Consider the following 27665-nt stretch of genomic DNA (forward strand, 5'->3'; position numbering starts at 1 on the left):
GCGCCCTCTACTGGTTAGTAAATAACAAGCAAAGACCAAAGACACGAGTCTGACAGTGACGTCATCCGATGAGCGACAGAGTCAGCAGTGCAGAGATTTGAGAGAACGGGGATTATTATTATCAATTTCAACAAAATGGTCAAATCGGGGAAATTAAAATCCGGGACGTCGTCCAAGCTGAAACGATGGAGGAAAGGTCACAGCAGCGACTCCAACCCGAAGACCAGTCACTTCCGAGAGGCCGCAAAAAGTCGCTATTTCAGCCGACCGATTTCTGGTAAGAGCCTTCAGCCTTCCTCCTCCCTGATCACACGTGGGTCTCTGTGCTACCATTAGCACTTAGCTTAGCCATTATGGTATCTTTAAATGCTCAAAGTTTCAAAGGTTTAACTTTAAAATTCATATGAAGTTGTGAGGTTGTGTATGGTTTTGAAGTTGCACTTAACGCACGAGTTGACCTGTATAACGTTATGTATGAGCAGATGTTTCTGTGTGTCAGAGTGAGTAATGACAAACTATAAATACTCACTATATATAGTGAGTATTTATAGTTTGTCATATAGTTTTATCGTAGCTGACTGTAAACTAAACAAAGGTACATGCATATTGGCATCATTCATTCATCATACTAGACATTCACATTGTCTGCCTCAGCAGACAATTTGATCAATGTTGACATGTTGACAATGCCTTAATGCAACGGCAGCAATGGCATTAGGGCTATGGACCAGAGCTAGTTGACATTTATCATTGACTCCAGTGTGTGAGGATTTCATTGTCACTGTCTGTCAGTGATGATTTGGGGTGCCATGTCATCTGCTGGTGTTGTATGAAGTCCAGAGTCAACACAGCCATCTATCAGATGCACTTTGTGCTTCAATGTGTTGACATGACAAGCTGTATGGAGATGCTGATTTTCCTTTCCAGCTGGATCTGCCCACACTCCCACAGAGTCAAAACTACTAGTAATTGGTGTACTGACCATGGTTTTAACTGACCAGCAGCCAACTGGCTAGCCCCTCTCGGAACCCTACATAAAGCTTTTATGAAATTTGATTGTCGCTTTACGTAGGGTCCCTGGTCATGCTAAGATTTTCCAATGCGATTGTTGGAACGCGGATATAAACAAACTCAACCTTTCTTCGATCGGCGCGCTATTACCGCGCTTTTTATTGTGTTTGTTTATGAATGTGCGAACTATAAGTACCTTACATACCTCTGATAAAATCTCCTGTGTCGCGGAAGCCGTTAAGTATTTTTAATCCATGTTTGATTAAAAATGCGCTTTGATTTCTTCTTGTTTATTTACCGTTTATTGTACCGCCTCCCGATGTGCGGTTGGCTTTGCGGGCTACGTCCCTGCCTCTGATCTGCTCCGTCATAGCTGTAGCACCACTAGCTAGCCAGATAGGCGGTACAATGAGGTGTCAATAAACAAGGTAGGAAGAAGCGACATTTTTAATCAATCATGGATTAAAAATACTTAACGGCTTCCGCGACACAGGAGATGTGTCGGTATGGTATGTAAGGTACTTATAGTTCGCACATTCGTAAACCAACACAGGTAAAAATGGCGTAAAACCGCGCCGATCGACTTCTCCTTACGTGTTTACATTGTATTTGTGTGTGCGTAACTGGCGGCAGCCCAGCGTGAAACAGGACCCAATGTGTAAAGTAATCAAAGTGTCAGAAACTTTACTACATTTGGGTTCTGCTTGCGGGGCTACCAACTGGCCTGACCTGAACCCCACAGAGAATCTAGGTTGAATTGTCAAGCGGAAGGTGTGAGAGTGAGACCTTGAGGTTGTAAGACTCAACAATACAAATGAGCTTACGGCTCATTTGTATTGACTTCCTTGATAGCATCAAAGCAAACCTGGACTTCCATAACGAATATCAAAAGAGTCGCCCATTTACCAACTTAGTATACAGCCGACGGAAGTTCTGCAGAACCTAACCTAAAAAGTAAATTATGCTTAAACGGTTAAACCTAACCTTATTCCTAAACTTAACTTCAGTAAAGTAGCCACTCCAACTGTCTAATTGGGGGATTTCACCTGGAAATAATTTGTCAACACTATGATAGGAATGGAAGAATAGATATAATTATTGCAGAGATGGCTGCACACCTTTTGCTTCTTATGCAAAGGTGTTGCATAAGAAGTTCCCTCTGACAGCTGGGTACCCACAGTCCTTACAGCCCGTCTAATTGTCTGGACACCTACTGTACAGCAACACAGCTCTGGACAGACAGTTATTTCCAAAATAGGAATAGGGATCAGTTGCAACTGGTATAATTGCTTTTAAGACAATGACTATCCATTACATCAGGGACATCATTCATATATAGCATCACTGCATTTTTAAGTGGTGCAACCACTTCTACAACCAGCTCGCAATTAGGGATGGCCACCGATAACCGTTAGCCGTTAGCCGTTTATTAATTTGTTTACCGACAACACTAACGGCTAATGATTTACCGATTAAAAAAATATATTTTATTTTGAAGCGCCGAGAGCGGGCACCGCGGCCGGCCGCCAAAGCCCCTCTTTCCAGTTTCCACCTGCACTGTCAGTGCAACCACGCAATACGCATGTGCCGTGGCTTCCACTTCCCCCAAAACAAAAACACTGCGTGTCGTGGAGGAGGAGGGAAAAAGAGGAGGGAAAAAGAAAAGACGAAAAATGAAACAGCGCGCAAAAAGAAGTACCGTTTGGCAGCATTTTACACAAAAGAATGTTGATGAGGTAACTTGTAATCTGTGTAATTTCACTATGAAATATACCTCCAGTACTTCAGCAATGAAGTATCACCTGGATAACCGCCACCCAACCCCATCGGCCTCGGGTGCAGCAGCACAAGCAACGCTGCCTGGCATGCTAGCGTTCGCGGGGAGGAGATGTGACCCAACCAGAGCAGAGGCGATCACACAGAAAGTATGCACTATGGTTGAATGGGACACCATGCCAATCAGTGTTGTCGATGGTAGGGGGTTTCGGGCATTGATGGGCTACGTCGAGCCCAACTACCACATTCCATCAAGGCAGACCATCACCCGCCGCATTGAGGCGCGATTTAAGTTGGGAAAAGAAACGCTCAAATCACAACTGGATCATACCGAATCTGTGGCTATAACGACGGACTGCTGGACTGCACTGACCACCGAGAGCTATGTGACAGTAACAGTGCACTATATTGATGAGGAATGGAACGTTAAATCAGCCATATTGTTGACACAGAGCATGCCTAACAGACACACGGCAGAAAACTTGGCAGCCAAGTTGAATGATTCGGTGGAGTTATGGGGATTGGCCGGGAAGGTGTGTGCATGCGTGCATGACAATGCTAGTAACATCGTCTCGGCAAATTCCCCCGCACGGGTGACATGGGACTCGGTTCCCTGCTACGCACACACACTGCAACTAGCAATCGCAGATGGATTTGCCCTGCATTTGCAACGAGTTATCGGTGCAGCTGGGCGACTTGTTGCGCACTTCAACCACAGCACCCGTGCCACAAAGGTACTGGAGGAAAAACAACACTCGATGAACAAACCTAAACATTCGCTCATCCAGTCGTGCAAAACCAGATGGAACTCGGTGTATGATATGTTCGAGAGACTTCATGAGCAGCGGTGGTGTGTCACCGCTGTTCTATCCGACCGAACAGTAACAAAGCTGACGGATGCCAGAGCCCTTGAGCTAAAAGATGAACACTGGCAAATGATTGAAGATGTCCTACCTGTTTTAAATAAGTTGAAAACTGTCACCACCGTTATGTCAACAGAATCAGACGTGTCGATTTCAAACATTTACCCCATCACCTTCAGCCTCCTGAACAAACACCTAGCGAGCTCCACAAATGACACCCCAAAAGTGGCAGAGTTCAAGGCCAAGGTAAAAAAATCCCTGCGGGATCGCATGTCAGTTGACACGGCTGACTTGGTCTCAAAACCAGCCCTGATCGCCACCACGTTAGACCCTCGCCATAAACACCTGCCTTCCTTCACACCAAGGCAGAGAGACGCTGCGACAGCCAAGCTGAAAGAAATCTGCGCTAACGTACAATTGGAGAATGCGAATCAACATGCCGATGATGAAGGTGAATATTATTGACATTTATTGTATAGGCTATATACATTTATTTTGTATACTTTAATTACTTTTTGTGTTATCCCTTTAGCACCACCACCAATGTATAATTTGTAGTTCTAACTTCTTACTGCAGTACACAGTGACAGGCACTATTTGCAAACTGTTCAAATTTAATAAAGTATTCAATCAATTAAAGGTGTCGCAGAGATTGGCCCTGCAACTGATGAAGAGGAGGAGGATCGCGAGGACGAGCCGATGGCTGCTGCTGAAGTGGAGAAGGAAAGTGCCATGCGTCAGCTCCTAGGAGAGGACTACAACCCGCTTGGAGCAGCTAATTATGATTCAGCGACAGAAGTGGACAACTACATGAGAGACTGTCGCATCAAATTGGAAAGTAACCCACTTCAATGGTGGAAAGCAAACCAGGCCCGCTTTCCGAGGCTGGCCATATTAGCGAGGCGTTACCTTTGCATCCCTGGAACCTCGGTGCCATCCGAGAGGGTGTTCTCTGAAGCGGGTCTTGTAGTCAATAGACTGCGCACAAGGTTAACCCCTGAGCATGTGGATATGTTGATTTTTTTGAATAAAAACCGTTAAACAATTGGGACACTGTGATGCTGCTGATAAGGTAGGCCTGGTCTTTATTTTATTTTGTTAATGTGCTACTGCGGCTGGCAGTGGCTATTGGCCTATGGCCCCAGAGCGTCAAACTCAAAGCCTAAAGGCCGCTATAGGCACAGAGCAGGCTGTTTATTTTATTATCCACTCAAGTATTCCAATTTCCTCTCACAGTCACACTGATTCATATATTTTTTCGTTTGACAATGTTTTGCTGTTAATTACTATATACCCTTCAACCGTTGTAACTTGTTCAATTCTTTTATATTAGTTTTATTTATTTTAGCGTGTCACGTTTACATGGGACTGGGAGTTGATGTTCTGTAATTGGCCTCAGGTGGCTGTGGCCTTGCGCTGCTCAATGTGCAATGCATGCGTTTCTACTTTTGTTGAAAAGCACAGAACTTGCCGATTTCATTTATTGTTTTGTGTAGGCCAATGCTTATTTAGTAGGCCTATTGTATTAGCCTATTATAGGCTATTCCTAACCCTTCCTGACCGGTCCGCGATACATGTGTGCGTATACTGTAGCCTACGCACTAGTGCACTGATTGACATTTGACAGCAGGCCGCGTGACCGGCAAGATGATTGTTTTAATCCTCCCATTTCACTTCTAAAATAAACACCATATTTCTTATGGAAAACAATGTGTGTAATTCTTCTTCTTCCTCGTTGTAATATTGTTATGTTTAATGGTTAATAGTGCGCATTGTATTATGGGGGAAAAACGGTGTATTTGTGTATTTTTTATGGGTAAAATAGCGCATTTTTTTCTTAACGGATAACGGTTAATTAGCCGGCAAGTCCTGGCGGTAACCGGTTAATACAATCTTCCCATTTGGCCATCCCTACTCGCAATGTCCATGTACGTGTGTACGTAGGTACGTCAATGAGCACGAGTGGCGTGCGCATGCGTGCGCGTGCACCACTGGTGTGCACCCGCACCCGTGTGTGTAGTGCCGTGCATGTGCGCGTGCACCACTGGTGTGCGCACGCACCCGTGTGTGGACGTTGTTGCTACATAATTAGCGTCAATGCTAGCGAGCTAAAATATAGCCATCCTTGCTCTAGAAAGCGCCAATGTTTCCATCTAGACCACCGGATTATCAGCAAAAACCTCCGAAAATCGCGCTAATGGACCAAACCATGGAGAGCTCCGTAGATTATGAGTTATTCAGCTTTTAGAGAGGGGAGTTGCGCCACTTGGTTCACACAGGTGTGATTTTTACTACAATGTGTGTGTATTCCTTCAACCTGACATTCCCATTTAACTAGGCTATGTATGTGTTCAAAAGTAGCCCAGACCAAGTATTGACTGCATACTGTACATTAATATACTTTTCAGACGCTCGACATTTCTGGGATTGTGTTTTTTCATGAGCTGTATGCCATAATCATCATGCGTTTTGAGTTAAAGCAAAAGGTATTAAATATTAAACTTTATGCACAATGAATCGAGAATAAATCACTTTTTGATTTATATTACGGAAGAAAATGTACGTTTGCAGTACGAAGTGTTTGATAAGGAGCTGTATATTTTGGGTGCCTAGTTCCCAGTTCTCACTAGCCTATGTTCTGTCTCTGTCCATAGGAAAGAGTGACCTGACAGTGGACGCTATTAAGCTACACAATGATCTGCAGACACCAGGACCCCTGGAGCGGCGTGGCCGTGGAGAAGCCTGTATGGACGAGGACCCAGAGGAGCAGCCGCTCTCGCAGAGGACCTCTGGCACTTTCCTCAGTGGTCTGTCAGACTGTACCAACGTCACCTTCAGAAAGGTGCAGCGCTACTGGGAGTCCAACTCGGCCGCTCACAAAGAGGTGGGTTTCGTCATCTTCATTATGGAGCCAGCTGAGTTCAATTAACCTCTTAAACTTTGTATACTGTGTTAATTGTATGTAACAGAAGTAGTTTTTTGCCGAACGGGCTGCGTGATTGCAGCCAAATGTGTACTGGATGTGACAAAAAGAACAGATCTACAAGCTGACAACGTGCTGCCGCATGATCCTATGCCCTAAGAAGGTGGTGTAGCAAAACATTTGGCATGGAATTCTACATTCTATGCTTTATTTGGACATTTAAGAGACTCATTATTGCACTGAATGAATGATTGTTAGGTCTGGAAATTGGGTTAAATATTCTGGAAGAGTTTGGGAAATTCTGTTGTGTAAACAAGCTTGTGGAAAAAATATAGACAAGAGGTTTTTGCAGAATGATGAGTTCACAAGACAGGGTCTCAGTCTGATAACAGCATGGCTTCCATGTAGATCTCGGAAAGCATCTGCGTCATTTTAGAATTTTAATGTTGGGTATTCAAAAATGGCAGATGTACAATCTCAGCTGCAAGCTTGTACATCTGCTATATATTTTTTTTTACATTTTTGAAAAGTCTTGAAAGTGTGAGAAGTACTGATTTTAGAAGGCATGTGTAGAATCAGCCTCAGATCTTAGCGCTGCTCCTTGATGTGTTCCACAGATCTGTGCGGTGTTGGCAGCCGTCACTGAAGTGATCCGCGCTCAGGGAGGGAAAGAGACGGAGACCGAGTACTTTGCTGCTCTGGTGGGTACTTTACTGACATAATATTGTTGTGTTCAGTTCGACATTGTCAAATGTGACGTGTCCAGTTCAAAGCAATTCTGTGCGTTGTGTTGTTGCTCGTTTCCAGATGACCACCCTCGAGGCTGTAGATGGAGACTCCGGGGAGTCGCAGGCTGCTGTGGCGTACCTGCTTAACCTCGCCATGAAACGGTTAGTGTGGTGTATCTCGTTGCTTTTTACATTTTAACATTCCAAGAACCCGTTAACCCACACACCCCCATTTGATTTGAAGATTTCCAATGGCTTGACTCCAATCTACACCGTAAAGTCCTGGAAATGGAATTAAATGTAAGGGCCCATTATATTCCATTTCTACAGTCTCTGAGTCGCAGAACGGTATGGGTTCATTCCGTTTATTTCCTAAGTATCTGTTACTTAGCTGGGGACCCACTCAAAGACTCGTGGCGCGAAGCAATGCGTTTTGAGCTTGTCGATCTTCTACTACTTGCTACTTTCACATTTGAATCGGTACTATTGGATATAAGAGGCTTCCACCTGACAGAGACGATATATATATATATATATACTGTATATTTATTGTTGCATGTGTATGAATTATGTCTCCCAGGGTCCCAACTCCAGTCCTCATCTCTAAGTTCTCAGACACGGCTAAAGCTCTGATGGACATCATGTCGAAGCAGGCCAGTTCTGACTCTGCTCCTGCCCTCCGATGGGTGAGTGGATGTCTGTTGCCTCAAAGCCAAATATGTATATTATTATTATTATTATCTGGTGAAGACTCTATTCTGTGCATGCCATTTTCATATGCGTGATAGATGAACATTTGGAGAAAATAGCCAATATTGCCAATTGGGCAATAACATGTGGCAAAGTTGAATTGTATATCAAAAGATTTGGTATACAGGTCATGAAAAAAAACCGAGGGGAACAATATAGACCCCTACGGGACGCCGGCCAATGAAACATGTAGGGTTTAGGTGTTTATGTTCCGTGCAACACAAAACGTGTGATTTTATTTTTAACCTATGTGTCTTATCCAGATTCTGGCCTGCCTGGCCACTCTGTTGAGGAAGCAGGATGCATCGGTGTGGACGTACCCCTCCACTCTGCAGGCTTTCCATGGTCTGCTCAGTTTCGCAGTGCACAGCAAGCCCAAGGTCCGTCTCCTGTTTCTCTTTCCAAAGTCTACTCTAGTGCCGGAATTCCAATAACCAAAATCTCGGCCACTTGCTCACTCAAACTCGGTCACTCCAGCATGGCGGTGTTACCATGAAATTGGTGACCTTCTGAAATAGGTGACAATCTATTTCAGCATTATCATATGGCTATTAATATAATAATCACTGCGGTTTGTTTATTAGCAGAGTCTAACCTAGCGGTATTTAGGCCATGTATTTAAAGACCTCCATGTAAGTTATGTGAAGTCCACAAGATGGTCACATATTTCGTCAGGTCACCAATTTCACCGTAACACTGCCATGCTGGAGAGAGCGAGTGTGAGTGAGTGAGTGGCAGAGATTTTATCTCCGATACGTCTTACTAGTATGCAAGACGGTGTAACTGCGTCTTTTCAAGATCATAACAAAATGCGATGTTGAAACGATGGTGCATCCTTTTTTATTGTGTGTTTCATTTCATCCTGTGTAGGTGCGTAAATCCGCCCATGTGGGTGTGTGTGCAGTCCTCAGGGGTAGTGACTTCCTGTTCAGAGAGAACGCCCCCTCCCATCACCCAGCTGCTATGGCCACCGCCAAGTTCTGCATCAAAGAAATGGAGCAGGCCGGGGGTGAGAGGACGTGTGCTCTCAGAGGCATTTTGTTTTTGCAACTGGCCTTGCCCCCCCTTTTTGGAGACGTTTGACCATTTGTGTGGTGTGTTTGTGTTCAGGCAGTAAAGAGGACACCACCATACTACACGTGCTGGGCCTTCTAAAGGAGCTCATGGTTTCGTTTCCTCTGGGGGCGGTCAAGTCCTGCTGCGAGACTCTGCTCCGAGTGATGACACTCAGCCATGTGGTGAGTACACAAAGTAGGGCAAAGAAATGCTGAACGTTTTACATGAAAATTTTCGGACCTCAGGACGGCAGACGCGCATCAAATTATTCTTGCTGCCCCTTGCGTGAATTGTTTGTGTTTCATTGCCTTGGATGCACGGGTGCTTGTATTTTAAGTTGTTTTGCTTGTGTTGCTGTTAAATTTTACCACATTTTCGCAACCTTTGATTTTCCCTTGCTCACAGCCTCACATTCTCTGATAAACTCGTCTGAACTCTGATATTACTCTATTGCTCTATTGCTTTATTATGCATATTATGACCTCGGACACAAAGCCATTTATCATTTATACACAGGAAATGTAGATATATTCCTCTCATACTCTCCCTGTGTTGGTTGCAGCTGGTGACGGCTAGCGCCATGCAGGCTTTCCACAGACTCTTCAGTGGGAAACCAGGTGCCATTTCTCTGTCACCTGAACTCAACGCACAGATCATCACGGTGAGAGAATGCACCACGATCTGTTCATTGATTTGTACAAACGTACAGAATAAAACACTGAAGCAAAGCAGGTGAAGGCACAAAACCGACCTGGATTGTATGAATCGTATGAAAATGTACATATACATATATATGTCATGGGAATGTCTCCACAGGCCCTGTACGACTACCTGCCCAGTGAGAATGACCTGCAGCCCATACTGGCCTGGCTGGCTGTCATGGAGAAAGCACATGTCCACTTGGCGAGGTAATCACTTCCACACAGCAAATGTCGCCAAATAACAGTAGCATTTTTCCCTCTGGCAATTTTGTTGATCACCGTTTCCCGTCTCTCCCTGCAGTCTTCAGAGTTCTCTAAGTTTGGGTCACCTCCCTCGTTTGTTCTCCGCTGCCACGAACTGCTTCCTGTCCACTCACACACAGGTGGCTTCTGCAGCTGCCAACACACTCAAGGTAAAGGAACGGTCCTCAGATGTCTGTTACTGTTACTAAACCTCGTGTCACCAGGCTTTCCCACCTCCGGAGGAAAGCCTGGTCTGTGTTTCTAAGTCGCCATGTGATTCGGTCTAGACCGGATGGTAAAAATACAAACAAAACACTCTTATTCCCATTTGTGGTTTACGGCTTTTTCGGCATCGCTTAGTTTTTTGTCTCACCAGTCGCTACGAGTTAGAATAAAATATGGATATACCAAACAAACTAATCATTTTTCAAAGAAACATATCAGATTAATACACCACCAACGCTTTTCTTGGGTAGGCCCTGAAATTACGATGCCATTGATTGCGGGGAATTTGAGCTACTTCTGATTCCGATTTGTAGTTTCCTGCCTGATGACTACAAAATGTTGTAAGTTACCATCCGCTCCAGACCGGATCATAAACCAGAAAAGGAATGCTTCCCAGACTAGTTTATTGCAGAACAACCTGAGCCGACTACCATAGTAGTAAATGGCATGAACCCAAGTCAAGAAGAAACATGGTAAATGGTCACGTAAATTGATCGCAAGATAACTATTACATGCTACACAGAGTATCTAGTAAACGTTACGAACATACAGTATATCTGCATACAGTAGTGTCACTAATTTACAAAAGAAAAAAACACAATATAAATCCAGTCACTCTTTATTATTGTTATCATTCATCCACGTATGCTTTGTGTTCAGGCTCTGTTGAATGAGTGCGTGGCTCCTCGAATGGCAGAGATAGGCCCCGTCAGTGCCACGGCATCCACCGGAAACCCAGCATACGTCTGCAAGATGTTCCGGTGAGCTCCAGAGCTGTATAGAAAATAGTATTTATTCATAATTTCATAAGTTACACATGGATGACTGTTATAATTGTATGTATGTGTGTGTGTGTGTGTGTGTGTGTGTGTGTGTGTGTGTGTGTGTGTGTGTGTGTGTGTGTGTTCCAGTATCGTGGAGGAGGGTCTGTCTTATCGTTTCCATGCTTCCTGGCCTGTAGTGCTGCAGGTGCTGGGTTGCTTCTATCGAGCTGCAGGAAAGCAAGCGCACCCTGTCATGACCAAGGTAACACACAGACATGTATACAGCACCCTGTCATGACCAAGGTAACACACAGACATGTATACAGCACCCTGTCATGACCAAGGTAACACAGACATGTATACAACACCCTGTCATGACCAAGGTAACACACAGACATATATACAGCACCCTGTCATGACCACGGTAACACACAGACATTTATACAGCACCCTGTCATGACCAAGGTAACACAGACATTTATACAACACCCTGTCATGACCACGGTAACACACAGACATTTATACAACACCCTGTCATGACCACGGTAACACACAGACATGTATACAGCACCCTGTCATGACCACGGTAACACACAGACATGTATACAGCACCCTGTCATGACCAAGGTAACACAGACATTTATACAACACCCTGTCATGACCACGGTAACACACAGACATTTATACAGCACCCTGTCATGACCAAGGTAACACACAGACATGTATACAGCACCCTGTCATGACCAAGGTAACACACAGACATGTATACAGCACCCTGTCATGACCAAGGTAACACAGACATTTATACAACACCCTGTCATGACCAAGGTAACACACAGACATTTATACAGCACCGGGTTCTGATGACACCAAAGACAAGCAATGGACAGAATAGCACCCTGGGCAAGACCTACGCTGAAAAGACTATCAGCGGAAGTTGCAGGATTTTAGCGGAAGTATTGCCCAAGGAAATGACGTTGATGCTTTACAAATCAGTTTACATTCTCCGCGAATGAAACAAGTGTTCCGGAGGATACGTCCGCCGATAGCTTCTCTGCCTTAGGTTGTGACCTGGCGTTTCTTTTCGCAGATAAGTAAGCCTGGGACCGAGGCTAACAGAATAGTGAGTTGAGGATATAGACCGGTGATACTCAAAACATGGGAGATAAGGTTGACAGTCACTGTTATAGAGTAGACTATTGAAGTCATTGTGTCCCTTTCAGTCTTTACAGTCCCTGTCAGACCTGCGGGCCACTCCTCACTTCCCCTTCAGCGGTGAGCTCGATTTAGCCGTAGGAGGCGCGGTGGAGGCCATGGGGCCCGAAATAGTTCTGGCAGCCGTACCCCTCAACATCACCGGATGCGAGTAAGTAAAGAAAGACACACACGCACACGCACACAGTTTGTATAGGATTTGTTTTGGATCATTTGGATTGTTATGTTATCAATGAGTGTTCTGACTTTTGTGCCCTTGTTCTTCAGGGATGATCTGGAGTTTCCACGTAGCTGGCTGGTCCCGGTCCTACGAGACCATGTGAAGAAGACCCACCTGGCCTTCTTCATCTCCTATTTCCTCCCTCTGGCCGCCGCACTGAAGCAGAAAGGTAAATGCGTAGGTCTTATCCGCTAACCAGGGTGGGTTCTCTTGTATATAATACGTGAGACTAACTATGGGCCCTTATTTTGGCTTAATTGATTCAGCCAACGTGTCCTGATTTTTCGAATTAAGGTCCTTTTCAGACGGGCAGCAACTGACACGCCTAGTAATTCATTTTCAATGAGAGGCGTGCGTTTATTTTGGACGTGTGGAGAAGTTGAGGGGCGATTACGCGAGTGTATTTTCGTGGCCGCGGTCCCGTTAAATTGTCGCACGTGCTTGTTGCGTGCACACTCCCGCGGGTGACTAGCTGTGACTAGTGAGCTTTTTTTGTGCTTTGCGTTCCGTGCGGCTCATGAGCAGACTCGTCTTTGATGCAGACGCCTGCGTCACCTGCTCCCTGTCTGAATGGACCTTTAGTATAATTAACAAAAAAATATTTAATTTGATTGATGCCTGTGCTGCCATTATGCTAGAAATTGCAGTTTAAAAGCATTGTGCATTTTTACCTGTTCATTGCAGTTTAATTTAAATGTTCTCTTCATAAATTTAAGTAACTGTGGCATCGGTCAGATTCTAGTTTTCTTTCTTTTGATCTGTGTTGTAGCTGAAGCATTGGAACAAGCAGGGCAGAAGCTGGAGGCTAAAGTCTACCACACCTTACAGCTGCAGGTGAGCTCTAGACCTGGAATGCATCTGTGTCACCACTTTAACCATACGTTTAAACTTTAGCTATTGAACAATAGCAGATCTACAAGCTCATAGCTCGTAGCCTGGCACCAAGTGCCAGGCTACGAGCTTGTACATCTGCTATTTTGGAAAGATCGTGACAATGTTGCACACATCTTTGAATATATATTCTTTGACTTTCCCAGTGAATGTTTTTAACTCAAATCTTTGCTTCTGGGGTGTCCCTGGACAAAGAAATATCCCTTAGTTTGGTGGTTCCTGTTCCTGTCATGAAATAGTTTGATAACCACTGACATAGGTTCTTCAGAAAACTGATTTAAAAGACATTTTGTAGAACCAGGTCCTCGGGTCTTAAGCAGCTATATGACGTGGTCGGAGGTGTCATGGCTCTCCGTCTGTCCCTCTGTCAGTTCTGGACCATGCTGCCTGGGTTCTGCAACGGGGCAGTGGACGTGCTGGAGTCCTACAAAGGCGTGGCCCGGACCCTGGGCGTGACCATCAACGAACGGCCCGACCTGAGGCTCACCATCTGCCAGGCCCTACGCACCATCATCAACAAGAGCTGCAACACACGTAGGCATGCATGTACCGTACATACATACATACACACCTACTGTATGCATTCACAACTCACAAACACTTTGTTACCAGTGTGTGGAACATACAAAAACTCACTTTGCTCAGGTGCTATTGTTCACATGACCCCCACGAACGCAAAGGCCTGGTAAATACAAGTAGGTCACGTGATAATTTTCCAAATTTGTGAGGACCAATCCCTCTTTAACACCTTAAAATTGGTCTGTTCCTACTCCCAGTTTGCTATAGAACGGTTTACCAGATTATCAGTTTATCATTTATACATTATTTAAAGACCTAGTGAAATGGCTTTTTTATTGTTGGATTTTCCTGTATGATGGCATATGATGGATATGCTCTAAAAGTGTATGTATTTTTATACATACTTTAATAATTCACCAGGTTGTAATTGTGGATAAGAAAAGTGACAGCCCTACAACAAGCAAACATGTCCAAACGTCAGTGTTAAAGTACAGACACCCGTGAGGTACAGACACCAGGAACGTAATGGAGGCATAGACATAGAACGGTAGACACCTCATTCGCCGCTGCAATTCATTGGCGCGACATGTATCGCACTGAGGGCGGAAGTGCGCCGGACATGAGCCATAGAGTCATATGGACATGAGCGTCATGGCGGTGTCCATTCACGTGACTCGCGTCCATTCCTTTCATTAAGTTCCTTGGCACCAACGAACGCGGAAGCTTTCCCTCACTTTGGCACATACGCCCCAGAGCCGAAGGAGGCGTCTACTTTTTTTATGTCTATGATTGGAGGCATGTTGTCATCACCATGTGCTTCCTGTCTGTAGAGGAAGAGAAGGCTGAGGTGGCGCGCTTCTCCAAGAACTTCCTGCCCATCCTGTTCAACGTGTACAGCCAGCCGCCTGCCGAAGGAGAAAACGCTGACCCCTGTAGGATGGCTGTCCTAGACACTGTTCGAGTCTACCTGACCATCACCGACACACAGGTCAGCTATGGACGCGCACACACACACACACACACACACACACACACACACAAGAATACATACACACACTCACACACACTATCCTTTAATAGGGCTGTGAAGTGTGAACAGTGCTCGCATTAATACGTGATTCCTTTTCCCCCTCAGATGACCTGTACCTTCCTGCAGAAAGCTACAGAGAGACTGGTCTCTGCAGGAACCACCGAGTTCACACGGTAGGACGACAGCCTAATGTCTTATTTATGAACATAGCAGATTTGCAAGCTCACAACACATCGCAACGTGCCACATAGTGGTCGTGTAGATCTGCTGTTTTCTGACACCCCCACCGTACGACCCCCAGTATATTTATCAATGGTTTGCTCATGCTCCTTTTATTTTTAAATCTACATTCTCATTTCCCTGCGTTGCTGCTCCTCTCAGCCTGTCAGTCATGGACCTGATCATCGCCATGGCTCCCTGTGTAGACGAGGCCAGCATGTCTAGTACCTATGAGCTGGTGAAGCCCTATCTGGAGGTAAGAACCAGCACAAATATCTGTAACCATGCATTCCATTACAGTTCCCCAACATGTTTAGTTACGCAGGCATCGGGGCTCTACACTGTGTTGTCCTAAAACCCGGAAACGGGTCTGCAGTGGCTTCCCCTGTCAAATTAACAGAGATCAGATTCTAAAAATGTCTTCTACATCCTGACAGTTTTCTGAAAAAGCTGTGTTTTTATGTCAGTTGTTCTTCGATTTTTCTAAAATAGCAGACCTACAAGCTTGTAGATCTGCTATTTTGAGTGCATGCGCCAATGTCTTGCTACACAATGAATAATACAAAGCACAGGAAAACCAATACAGAGGGCTTGCATGACACCAGAAACTGCAGACTCCAGTCAATCATAATATCATCAACAATAACATGAGATCAGAGATCCTCAGAAATGCCACACCATCATTAGACATGTGTTTTTACTATAGGGTTTTAGATTTATGCAGGATGTGGTCTGTGGTTAAGCCTAAGAGTTTTGTTGTAAAACATAAATTGCAAATTGTTATACTAGTGCTAATAAAACTATACGTACACAACAAGAAGCCCAAAACACCCGGAATGCACTGGAGTCGATGAGAGCTCAGTGACAAGCTCATGAACAAACACTATTTCTGAATGACTGAGACCTTTTGTAAAGTAATCGCTTCTGGAAAACAACAGAACACAACACATTATTGTCTGTTGTGTTGCTTTTCGATGAGTACACTGGGTCATTTTTTATAGAGGTATGGTATCTAAAGAGCACAAAGTACCTTTCTGAACCTACAGTACCAAGTATCGCAAGACTTCCCAACGTTTCCTGTCTGGCAGCCAAATCTCGCGATACCTCCGAGCCTACCTACCTGCTGCTGTTTAGATCCTCCAATAAAATGATATACTGTGCACTCTGTGCACATCAAAAAGCTAGTGATTAGAAAACAACCCGATTATTTGACAAAGGTCTCAATTGTTCATAAATAATGTTTGTTATGAGCTGGTCCAGCCGGCTGCATTCACTGCCATGTATTCATTGAACTTCCGGTGTGAGTTTGGCTCCCATGAAAGTGTCCATGAAAGCGTCATGACGCAGCCCAGTCATGTGACCATTTCCTTTCCTTCTCTAAGCTTCCTTGCCCGGAAGTGGGAAGAGTTATTCTGTGTGCATATAATAGCCCATGGACCGCAAAAACCCCCAAATTCCATTGCGAACCTTGACCTTTTGCATTTAAATTGCGTCCAGACCAAGGAGCCGCGCATGCAGAAGAAGGCGTACCGCGTGCTGGAGGAGATGTGTGGAGGGGAGAGGGAGGAGTGCCGCTCGTTTGTCGTCACCAACCTGGAGTCACTCAAACAGATCCTCATGGCTAACCTGAAGAGCGCCTCGTCACCAGCAAAGAGGGTAAGACCACCGACCACCGTGCATACACATTACGACGGAGCATGAGTCGGAATGTTAGTTGGAGCATTAGTCCGACAAGCGTCCGCCTGTCGGAACATGCGCTGCTCCCGTGCTATGGTTAGGTTAGGGTTTGAGGTTGGTTGTCGTTTGTCGGAACCAATGACTAGTCTGAACTACGTACTGCACCCCACACTACAGCAGTGGTTCCCAAACACTGGGTCGGCACCCATTTGTGGGTCGAGGACACATTTCTATCCCAGTGATTTCATGAAGAAATTAAATAAAAATCTATGCAATTCCATAAATTAGAAAACAAATGTTTAACCCATTTAGGCCTGACCTCGAAATTTAAACAGAATCTTCTAAATACTTTTATTTCACGATTTTTCAAAAATAGCAGACCTACAAGCTCGTAGCTATGAGCTTTTAGATCTGCTATTTTTCAATAGCTAAATTATAACATAATGCTTAAAACACAAAGGTGTTCTCGCCCAAAATGGGTTAAGATGTCGTGAAAATTGCCGATCTACAAGCTCACAATGCGGTGCGGAGCGACGCCTTGTGGAGTTGTGACCCTGTAGATCTGCTATTTTCACCATGATGGGTTCTGGAGGAATGTATAATTTCTCTTTTGGGTCACGGGCTAAAAGGTTTGGGACAAACATTCTGATTCTTTTCCATTGCATAGTTTGGCCTAACTCGACTCCAGAAGCTTCAGTTTAGGACCCTGTTATTGTAGCTAGTTGTCATAGTGACGTCTACTCCCCCTGCGTAAGAGACTGCTAACGTTTTAGTCAAGAAATGGGCCACAGTTGCTCAATATTGATTTATTTAACTTTTACAGTGACTCATTTAACAGTTGGAAAGTATTCTGGACTGGAGCTTTCATGCAGTGGTCCGTCGTGACCATGGTGTAAGTCTGCAGTTTTCAACCCTTTGGTATCGCCCCAAAATGACCAGGCCTAAAACCTGAAAAGACAAGTCGAGTTTAGCTGGTTCTAGTGTGCTCGCGAGTGAGCACATGATCGTTGTTAGCAAGATAATCCGATTTTATTTTGGCAGTAATACAGATAATGTTTTATAATTGTTGTCTTTCTATTGCTGTCTTCTGTCTTCAGCCCAGACTGAAGTGTCTGATCCACATAGTGAAACATCTCAATGAACAACACAAGGATTTCATCACGCAGCTGCTGCCAGAGGTACGAACTGTACACATCCTTACAGACACACACATACGCTAGTCGTGTTCATGTAGTAAGTAGCCAAGTACATTTACTTAAATACTGTACTTCAGTACAATTTTGAGGTATTTATTTAGTTAGTTTCCGATTGTACTCCACTACACCTCGTATCAAAATCTTGTACTTTTAATCCACTACAATTATTTGAAAATGTTTCGTTACTAGTTACTTTGTAGATTTTGATTATTATTTCAACACACACATTAACCTCTTCGGCCCTATATACATTTCGGCCATTTGAAAATGGCCAATCTACAAGCTCACAATCTTTACAGAGTATTTCTACATTACAGTATTGTCAATTTTACTTAAATAAAACATTTGAGTACTTTTTCCACCACTGGCCACTTTTAACCTGGTGTTAGCTTGTAGATTGTCCGTTTCCATGCGATATGGTTACAACCAAGTATACAATAGGGCTTGTGTGGTTATAGTAACTGACACTGACGCGTGTCTTGAAGTCTTCTGAGTGGTTAACTGATGCGTGTCTTCTGAGTGGTTAACTGATGCGTGTCTTCTGAGTGGTTAACTGACGCATGTCTTGAAGTCTTCTGAGTGGTTAACTGATGCGTGTCTTCTGAGTGGTTAACTGACGCATGTCTTGAATTCTTCTGAGTGGTTAACTGATGTGTGTCTTCTGAGTGGTTAACAGATGCATGTCTTCTGAGTGGTTAACTGACGCGTGTCTTGAAGTCTCCTGAGTGATTAACTGATGTGTGTCTTCTGAGTGGTTAACTGACGCATGTCTTCTGAGTGATTAACTGATGCGTGTCTCCTCCAGGTGATTATCTGTACCAAGGAGGTGTCGGTTGGAGCTCGTAAGAACGCCTACTCCTTGCTGGTGGAAATAGGAAAAGCATTTGTCCGCATCTGTGGCAATACCAAAGGTAACGATTCCAATGTTCCATCATTTATTTTATGCGAGTGAAACATTATGCTGCGGGCTGATATCTAGTCTCACATCACACATTTGATACAGACTTATAGCATGTTATGTAGACAGCACTATAATTACATTGTATGTAGTCATAGCACGTCATAGTACATATGTATAGCATAGTATAGTATAGTTTCATTATATAGATATTCCACTGTTACTTTCTTAGCTTACGCATGTTTCATGATAAATGCTTTTTATGTGATGTATTCCCATGCTTTTTTGTTCTTGCTTAAAGTAAATCGCTCTGGATGCCTAAATTGTAAATTGTACATCATGTTTAAAAACGGGAAGTGGTGAAAGAGTAAGGTCACAGAGGCGATTATTCATTTCAGCATGATGTTTGAGTTGTTAGTGCAGAAGGGTATAATTTCTAAAGAATGCTAACATGTGGGTCTTGTTCTCAGATGCTGTAGATCAGTATCTGGTGTTGCTGTATGCAGGGCTGACAGGCTCTGTCACTATGATCTCCTGCACCATCCTAGCATTGACCCGACTGGTGTACGAGTATAAAGGTAAGACCACTGCTGTTAGACATTTTACCATGGATGGATGGACTGTTTGATTGATTGATTGATAGCACTTGATTATTCCCCCAAGATAGTCTACCATTCAAAAGATAGAAAGTGGCTTCAACTTCAGATACAAAGCGTCAAATGTGCTGTGAATCTTTGTAGCTTTGTATCTGTCCGTGTGAACACGGTTGCGGTGGTTGCATGTGTCCAGTAGGAGTCAGTCCTGTGTGTGTGTGTGTGTGTGTGTTCCACCCAGACACCATCGAGGCGAGCTCCATGGAACAGCTGCTGCAGAACGTGTGTCTGCTGATGACCTCTCGCACCAGGGAGGTGGTCAAGGCCGCCCTGGGCTTCCTCAAGGTCATCCTCTTCATCATGGACACCAAGACCCTGGCCTCGCACGTCACCGTCCTGGTACGTCTGTCTGTAGCACGACCTATTGACCCCTGCAGTTGCACACTGAGCAGTCAGCTAATTGGGGTCACACACACACATAGGCCAGGAAGGAGGGGTCATTACAAGTTTACAACCCTCGTGCTTAAGTCAACAACTGTGCATTAATTGAATTGAAGTATAGTTGCACCGCTCAGTTCGCACGGGCACAATTATTTTTGTCTCTATCTACACCAAATCTCTTCGGCGTAAATGGCCGATCTACAAGCTCTCAAAGCTGTGAGCTTGTAGATGGGCTATTTTAGCCGGTTATTTACCTGTGGCTGTCAGTGACTGTTCCCAGTGGCTAATTGTTGGTCTCTCTCTCTCTCTCTCTCTCTCACAGATGGAGGGCATTGGAAACATCAAGGAGGACATCAGGAGACACTTCAGGGTCAAACTGAAGACCGTCTTCACCAAGTTGATCAGAAAGTTTGGGTGAGTGGAGCTGTCCTCGACTAAACACATTTCTTTGTCAACTGATGGCAATAGGCATTTTTGACTAACCAGTCAAAAACATTAGAAAATTGTAGATCTACAAACTCGTCACATTGTGAGCTGAACGTTATCATTCATGACAATTAGTTGAGTATAATTTTCACTTCTAGTCATTTTGACTAGTTGACTAGTTGCCTAGTTTACTAGACGACTAGTTGTTTAACTACCTATTATGTCAAACTATAATCTACCTGATCTTGAGGCCTACAAAATCTGGAAAAAAAATACAAATAAAATTAAAATCAACTAGTACCAACAAGGTCGACTAGTGGATTTACTAGTCGACTAGTAAACTAGTCGGCTAGTTGCTTATGTACACTACGTGTGTGTGTGTGTGTGATGCAGATTTGAGCTGGTGAAGAGCATGCTGCCTGCAGAGCACCACAAGGTGCTGGTGAACATCCGGAAGGACGAGGCTCGCACCAAGAGACGCAGGCAGGCTGACGAACAGCAGGACGACGAGGACAGCGACCAGGACAATGACATGCCTAACACTAAGACCCAGAGGTTAGGACACTGTGCCTTGGCCTGAAGCCGTGGTCCTTGAGGGGGTTTCTGGGGGGTCCCCAGCGAAATGAGGAATAGTTACCGATCTATAAGGTTACAATGCTTTGCTATGGGAAGCGTTGTAGATGCTTGTAAATTGGTTATGTATTTAAAGGACCTATAACTCTTCTAATTCTACTTTTTCAATTTCGTTTTTGGGGCTCCCATAAGTGTTTTCTATCCCCACAAATAACCAATTTTGAACAATCAGGCTATTATATCATATTGGGCGCTTTAATGGAAATTGTTCGCAGGAACAGCTCAACTGATTTTGTCCTCATCGTGATGTCATCAATGTCACCCTACTTTGTATAATTCCTCCTTTCCAAGCTGACTAATTGGAAATTAGCTACCATCAATATTATAATGACTCGAATCTGCATATCAGCACCCCCACCACCTCAGGACATTGTGGTACTGCAGCTAAAACTGCTTTCAAAGTCCAGAAAGAAATGACAAGGACTGGTTATATCAGTGGTGATTGAGGCTCAAACCATTAGAAATAAGTTTGAGGGACATAGACAATATGATATTAAAAGCCGTTTTAAAATGCATGTTATTTGCGCTTTAAATGATGATGGCAAACGTTAACAAATGTTCTCTTATAGTTGTCCCTGGCACAATATATTTTCTGATGGGGGCAGTCAAATGCACATCCATGCAAATCAGTTTGCCACGTGTCGTGCATATGGTCAATTCCCTTTGTCCCTCTCTTGGTCAGCATCGAGGACATTCTGGCAGACTCGGACAGTGACATGTCGGATGATGAAGGGAAGGTGAAAAAGGGCAAGAAGAAAGTAAGCAAACAGCCCAAGGGCCAGGCCTGGCTGAAAGAAGGAGAGGCCGACGAACCACTCAACTTCCTGGACCCCAAGTCGTCCCACAGAGTTCTGGGTAAGGACATCTCTCAAGGTTTATCGACGTCATTTCAACTCTAACGTACTTTATTTTCCCTTTCACTACCTATACACCCAGGAGAGTGTAAAAATGGATCCTCGTGGGTACATTTATAGGTCATGTTTTGCCTTCTATCTACATAGTTCAAATCATAGTTCAAATGCCAGTCATACATTATATGGAAGATAGAAAGAAAAAAGGCGATTTCTTTGTATTCAAACAAAGTCCAAAATCAAATGTATGTGTTGTTGTGGTCAAATAAAATATGGCATGTGCTTGAGCCATCCAATTTCAACCAATAAGGACATCCACCCATGAGCCATCAATCGATGTTCAACTTTTAATTATTTTTGTGCCATCTACGTTTATACACGTAGATGCTCTGTAGAGTGGGAGTAGACGGGTGGCATATCGGCAGTGTGAGCATTCTAACACTAGGTAGCGCTAAAGGAGTTAATAGTAATTACGACAACTTTTCAACAAATTCCGCTCAACATTATGCCCCGCCTCTCTAGCCCATTTCGCTCTGAGATGTGTCATGATGCTGAAGTTAGACGATGTTTTATCTGGACTCTAAATGAACACTGAGGTTTTTAGTGTTGTTTAATCTGTAGAGGTTGAGCATTGCACTACAATGAACAGAGGTCATGTGATTGTTAACGTGATTATGGTGTTCTCAGCCACCAACCCAGTAGGGAAGAAGATGGCCAAAGTCCAGCATGGCTTCAAGATGTCGTCAGACGGAAAGCTGATCATCACAGAAGACGACGAGGATGACAAGAATAAAGGTGAGGAATCTTGAGGATGACGGTAGGCTGCAGCCGTCTGTCTCCTACATCTCTGCTCTGTCTGTGAATCAGTTTTGGGGACCATAAGTAGAAAAGCCAATAACGAAGAGAGTAAAGAAAACAGTCTTGATTCCTGAATCCTGACCTAGAATCATGGCTGTTCACAAAATGCCCCAGGGATGCAAAGCATCCGGATGTCGCACACCCAAAATAGCCAGTCTACAAGCTCACAACATACGTTTTTTTAAGATTAAAGAATGTTTTGAGTCTGTCAAACCAGCACTGGAATGCATGTTCAGAAGTATCTTCTACTGAGAATCTGGGATATTTCATAAAAGCCCAGTTTAAATCTATAAATGCCCCACGTCTCTCTGTAGGTATGCGTGTATGTATGGCTGTAATCCACGTAACTCAAGAACCGTCCACACCCCCGCAGGGAGTGCAGTGCCCGGTGTCGAGGCGGTCGGACCCACTGTTGTCCAGAACCGCCACAAAAAGCCTCTGCCCGGGCTCTGGAGCTGGCACAACACTCCAAATTTGGGCGTGCCTGACACAGAACTCCATATATAGGAATAAAGGGACACAGAGAGACAGATACAGAAATATCCATATATGGGCATAAAAGGGACACAGACAGATGGCTTGAACGGGTACTCTGACACACGTACAACGGGTATTGCATAGCCGGGTGGGGCATGGATCTCCAACTTCCATCGTTACCGACTCTGAGCTCTACAGCCGGGCACCAGTCTAGTAATTATAATTAGGGATCATGTTCTTTTTTGCTCCAGATCCGATTCTGATCATTTGAAAATAACGTGATCGGCCCCGATTTCCGATCACGTGATCGTAAATCGGGACAACCAATTTTATACACATTGTCAATTTAGGCAATCGTTTTAATTGCACAAATCACAGATCGGGACTCGGCCTAACAAAGCTTTCAGTCGTTGGATGTGTTTTTGCTTTAAAACACCAAAAGGGGTTAATGTAGTGCAGCTGTGTGACATTGACTGTACCCTCCACAGATGACGATGCAGAATTGAATGACATCCTGGGCGAGGCTGGGGTCAAGAGTGTGAGTACTTTGATCGTATTGACTTGCAGCTCATATTAGACTTTTTAATGGTGCTTATAAATAATATAATATATATATTACTCCGCCTTGTATTCACACCTTTTATTTTTTTTAATCCTCTCAGAAAAAAATCCAGAAGAGAAAGTACAAAGATGGCGACTTTGATGACGACATGGATGTTGAACCTCAGCCTAAATATTCGGGTATGATGGAATACTTAAAGACACCTACAAAATGTTACTCTGCAAAGTGATGGTGTGTTAGTTGTCCTCATGGTGTCCTGTCTTTACTCAGCGGGAGGCTCGGGCATCCACAGACCCCTGGGAGGCCGAGACTCTGGAGCAGATTACAAGTCTAAGGTGACACACACACACAAATATCATACTTCTTATAGACCAGAATACGGTATTGTGGTGATAAACCCATTATTTCTTTCAAACGTTTCAAAAATAGCTCAAATGGCAGACCTAGAAGCTCACTTGAGCCTGACATGCGTTGCTCCGTGCTTGCTTGTTAGGGTTTGGGGTAGGTTGTCTGTCTAATGACAGTAGGACTGATGGCATGTCGCAACTAAAGCCTATACCCCTTGGTACTAGTTATGTTGTATTAACAAACTCTAACCGCACAGATTGGTCAAAGTAAGTATTCATTAGAATAAATGACACGTTGCCGTTTTAAGTGTGTTCTTTCCTTGGGTGTCTTTCAGAAGGGGAAGGGAGATGTAAAGAAGAGCGGCCGGGTCGACCCGTACGCATACATCCCTCTGAAGACGGAGACGCTCAACCGCAGGTATGGTGACGACACTGTCCTCCATCATTTCAACTTTGTATGGCTTTTCAAAAATGTATGCAATACTCATATAAAGAGTGTTGCTTGTAGATCGGCTATAGAGCATTGGTTCTGAAAGTGGTGTCCGGGGACACCCCCAGGGGTCCTTTCCTTGAGATGGTTCCAATTGGGGTCCTCAGATCTGTAACTGTACAAATGGAACCAAACAGGCCCGTAACCTAATGCATGTCAAACTGGGGGTCCTTGAAATTAAAATGGTTGAGAATGACTGTGCAAGAGCCGTAAAAACTTCTCTTATGAGGGCTCCCTGGCATATAAGTGTCAATTTGGGAGTCCTCGACGTGAAAAAGTTTTAGAAACCACTGCTATAGAGTGCTATTTAAAGACGGTTACGCCGCGGACAAAGCCAACTCGGATCGTGACAAATCATGACAATGAACACAATGTTTTGGGCCGATCAAATAATTTATAAGACGGAAAAACAAAACAAATAGTGTTGTCTCCTGACTTTCTTTTCTTCTTTCTAATGATTTGATCGGCCCCAAACCATTGTGTTCATTGTCATGATTTGTCACGGTCCGAGTTGGCTTTGTCCGCGGCGTAAACCGTCTTTAAATAAATTAAATAAGAAGTGCCGATGGGAGAATGCATTGGGTTTCCATTTCCTGGGCCACTCGTGTTTCTGAAAGGCGGAGGGACTGCGGCGCTCTATAGAGAGCTCATTATATGTCCTGTGCGCGTGCGTAGGAAACGAGCCAAGCTGCAGGGGCAGTTCAAGGGCATGGTGAGGGGCGCCCAGAAGGGGGCGCGCTCCGGCTCCGGGAAGAAAGTGCAGAGGAACAAGAGGAGATCCTGAGGAGCACAAGAGGTCTCCTGGACTCTGGATTCATTGTGTGTGTGATGGCGTGATCAAAATGCTCATGAACATTCTGAAATGTAAACATACAAGTACGCCCTGGAAGAGTGTATTGGGGGGTGTGTGTGTGTTTGAGAGAGAGACATTGCGTGTCTTGTCTACAGGTGAAAATGGACAAAGTAACATCTTGACTGCGTGGAACGAAGTTAGCAAATATTTGCCAGTGACCCTGTTGAACGTCACCAAACCTGCAAAACTATTGACAGAAGACCGCGCGACCGTAAATTGAACACGCTTGTCGAATCAGTGTCGGTCAATGTATACACTCTGTGGATGGTACTTAACCGTCTGTTTAACGTCCATATGTATTTATGTATCTTGGTCAAAGTGTATAGACTATTATGATACCGTGTGCGCTCATGTTATTGCTCTGTTTGACCACTAGATGACACTATAGACTGCTTCATAGGTCTCTTGAGTCCATTCAAGACAATTTTCCTGCATGATGGTGCAGTATTTGTTGTGGAAATACAGGCAATAAACAATAGTTCAGGTGTTCTTGTCTTGACGTGATCTTCTGAAAGTGTAATACGAATGGGGATGATGAAAACCTTTGTTTCATTTTGTAGTTTGTTTCCTGGTTCAGCTTAAAGACTACATGTAAAAAATAAACTGCTACATAAGACTGATCTTATATATTACAAATTCAAATTAATAGTGGCACATCTAAATCTAACGTACTCGTATATATATATTTTTTTATTAGCTGCACTGCTTACTAACTTTTAATTCAAACTGAAAAACAACAAAAATCAGCCTAGGTTCCATTCCCCTGTATGCCCTGTGTACTATTGTACAAGCATAGTGAAAATACAAGCTCACAGCACAACAACCTTTAACGTGAGTTGTGAGCTTGTAGATCTGATATTTTCTTTCTATTTCTGTTTGTATGCCCGTGCTGTTGGGCAGAACCCTCAATATTTTAATATTCAGTTTTTTCGTGAACGGATGGCCTATTTGATCATACTACTACAGCGTCTCACGAAAGTAGGCCATCAAAGAATAGCAGATCCACGAGATCGAAATGTCCCGTTATGGATTGCTTACACAATGAATCGCATGACCACACACTGACCACCTTACCGGACGTCCTGTGTGACTAAGTTCTCTGTCAGAGACGGTTGTTCTGAAGAGGAGAGCAGATGTGCTCCTGGCCTGTCGTGGAACATTCCCAGGCCTGCCGCCCATTGCACTGTAGACCGTTGCGTTATGAATGATGTGCTGCTATAGCTGCATACAACTTTTAACACCAGCTCAACGCGCCAATTAAGTTTTGCAACTCAGGATTTATAATGCAGGCAATCTCTTAAAAGTCATGGCTAGATTATTCACATCCGGACAGCATCTGAAGAGTAATTGGTCTGATTAAAGAAGATCTATTAAAGTGGAAAAAAAAACATTACATCACCAATGTTGCATCCCATAATATTATACAACATCCAATAAACGTGTCATTTGGTTTCTCTGTTGCATTGACGCTGTGCTTGGCAGCAGAACTGCAGTACTTCTATGACTTTGTAAGAGTTCTTCACAGATGACATTGTATGGGGGAAACTATTCAATTTATAGATCCATGAATCATACAACCGCTTGTGTTCTGTAATTTAAAGATGCTATTAGTTACATTGCCAATTATTTTCAGGATTTCAATTCAAATATAGCAAAAATAGCTGATCTACAAGATCGGCTTTTTCTTTTTGCTATGACCGTAATACATGCAACATGGCCCTCTGGAGTGAGTGTGGAAATATAATATAGTGGGCCTCTGGAGTGAGTGTGGAAATATAGTGGCCCTCTGGAGTGAGTGTGGAAATATAGTGGTCCTCTGGAGTGAGTGTGGAAATATAGTGGCCCTCTGGAGTGAGTGTGGAAATATAGTGGCCCTCTGGAGTGAGTGTGGAACTATAGTGGCCCTCTGGAGTGGGTGTGGAAATATAGTGGCCCTCTGGAGTGAGTGTGGAAATATAGTGGCCCTCTGGAGTGAGTGTGGAAATATAGTGGCCCTCTGGAGTGAGTGTGGAAATATAGTGGCCCTCTGGAGTGAGTGTGGAAATATAGTGGCCCTCTGGAGTGAGTGTGGAAATATAGTGGCCCTCTGGAGTGAGTATGGAAATATAGTGGCCCTCTGGAGTGAGTGTGGAAATATAATATAGTGGCCCTCTGTTGCGAGAGTGGAAATATAATGGCCCTCTGGAGTGAGTGTGGAAATATAATATAGTCAGGGCTGCACACAACTTT

General features: G+C 44.0%; 1 protein-coding gene across 1 annotated transcript; it reads left to right on the forward strand.

Annotated features, from left to right (window-relative positions):
* Nucleotides 1-76: 76 nt before the first annotated feature.
* rrp12 (ribosomal RNA processing 12 homolog) lies at nucleotides 77-25923 on the forward strand. Its single transcript, XM_080781395.1, has 34 exons — nucleotides 77-277; nucleotides 6305-6534; nucleotides 7191-7274; nucleotides 7381-7463; nucleotides 7882-7987; nucleotides 8315-8431; nucleotides 8922-9060; nucleotides 9162-9289; nucleotides 9670-9768; nucleotides 9924-10015; nucleotides 10110-10221; nucleotides 10937-11037; nucleotides 11188-11302; nucleotides 12264-12406; nucleotides 12523-12644; nucleotides 13245-13309; nucleotides 13738-13900; nucleotides 14716-14873; nucleotides 15021-15088; nucleotides 15297-15390; nucleotides 16632-16790; nucleotides 17909-17989; nucleotides 18813-18918; nucleotides 19376-19483; nucleotides 19740-19897; nucleotides 20262-20353; nucleotides 20759-20920; nucleotides 21681-21853; nucleotides 22537-22644; nucleotides 23673-23722; nucleotides 23847-23925; nucleotides 24017-24081; nucleotides 24429-24511; nucleotides 25259-25923. The coding sequence occupies exons 1-34, from the start codon at nucleotides 136-138 to the stop codon at nucleotides 25365-25367; spliced, it is 3894 nt and encodes a 1297-aa protein (XP_080637521.1). The 5' UTR covers nucleotides 77-135; the 3' UTR covers nucleotides 25368-25923.
* Nucleotides 25924-27665: the final 1742 nt, after the last annotated feature.

Source organism: Protomyctophum bolini (assembly GCF_963924005.1).
Source record: "Protomyctophum bolini genome assembly, chromosome: 14".
Lineage (NCBI taxonomy): Eukaryota > Metazoa > Chordata > Actinopteri > Myctophiformes > Myctophidae > Protomyctophum > Protomyctophum bolini.

Bases quoted from the DNA above. Each gene is read 5' to 3' on its own strand.
- rrp12 (XM_080781395.1), top strand. From the start codon at position 136: ATGGTCAAATCGGGGAAATTAAAATCCGGGACGTCGTCCAAGCTGAAA. The intron at 7,464-7,881 runs GTTAGTGTGGTG...TATGTCTCCCAG, and splicing joins CTTAACCTCGCCATGAAACG to GGTCCCAACTCCAGTCCTCA. The intron at 22,645-23,672 runs GTGAGGAATCTT...TACCCTCCACAG, and splicing joins CGAGGATGACAAGAATAAAG to ATGACGATGCAGAATTGAAT.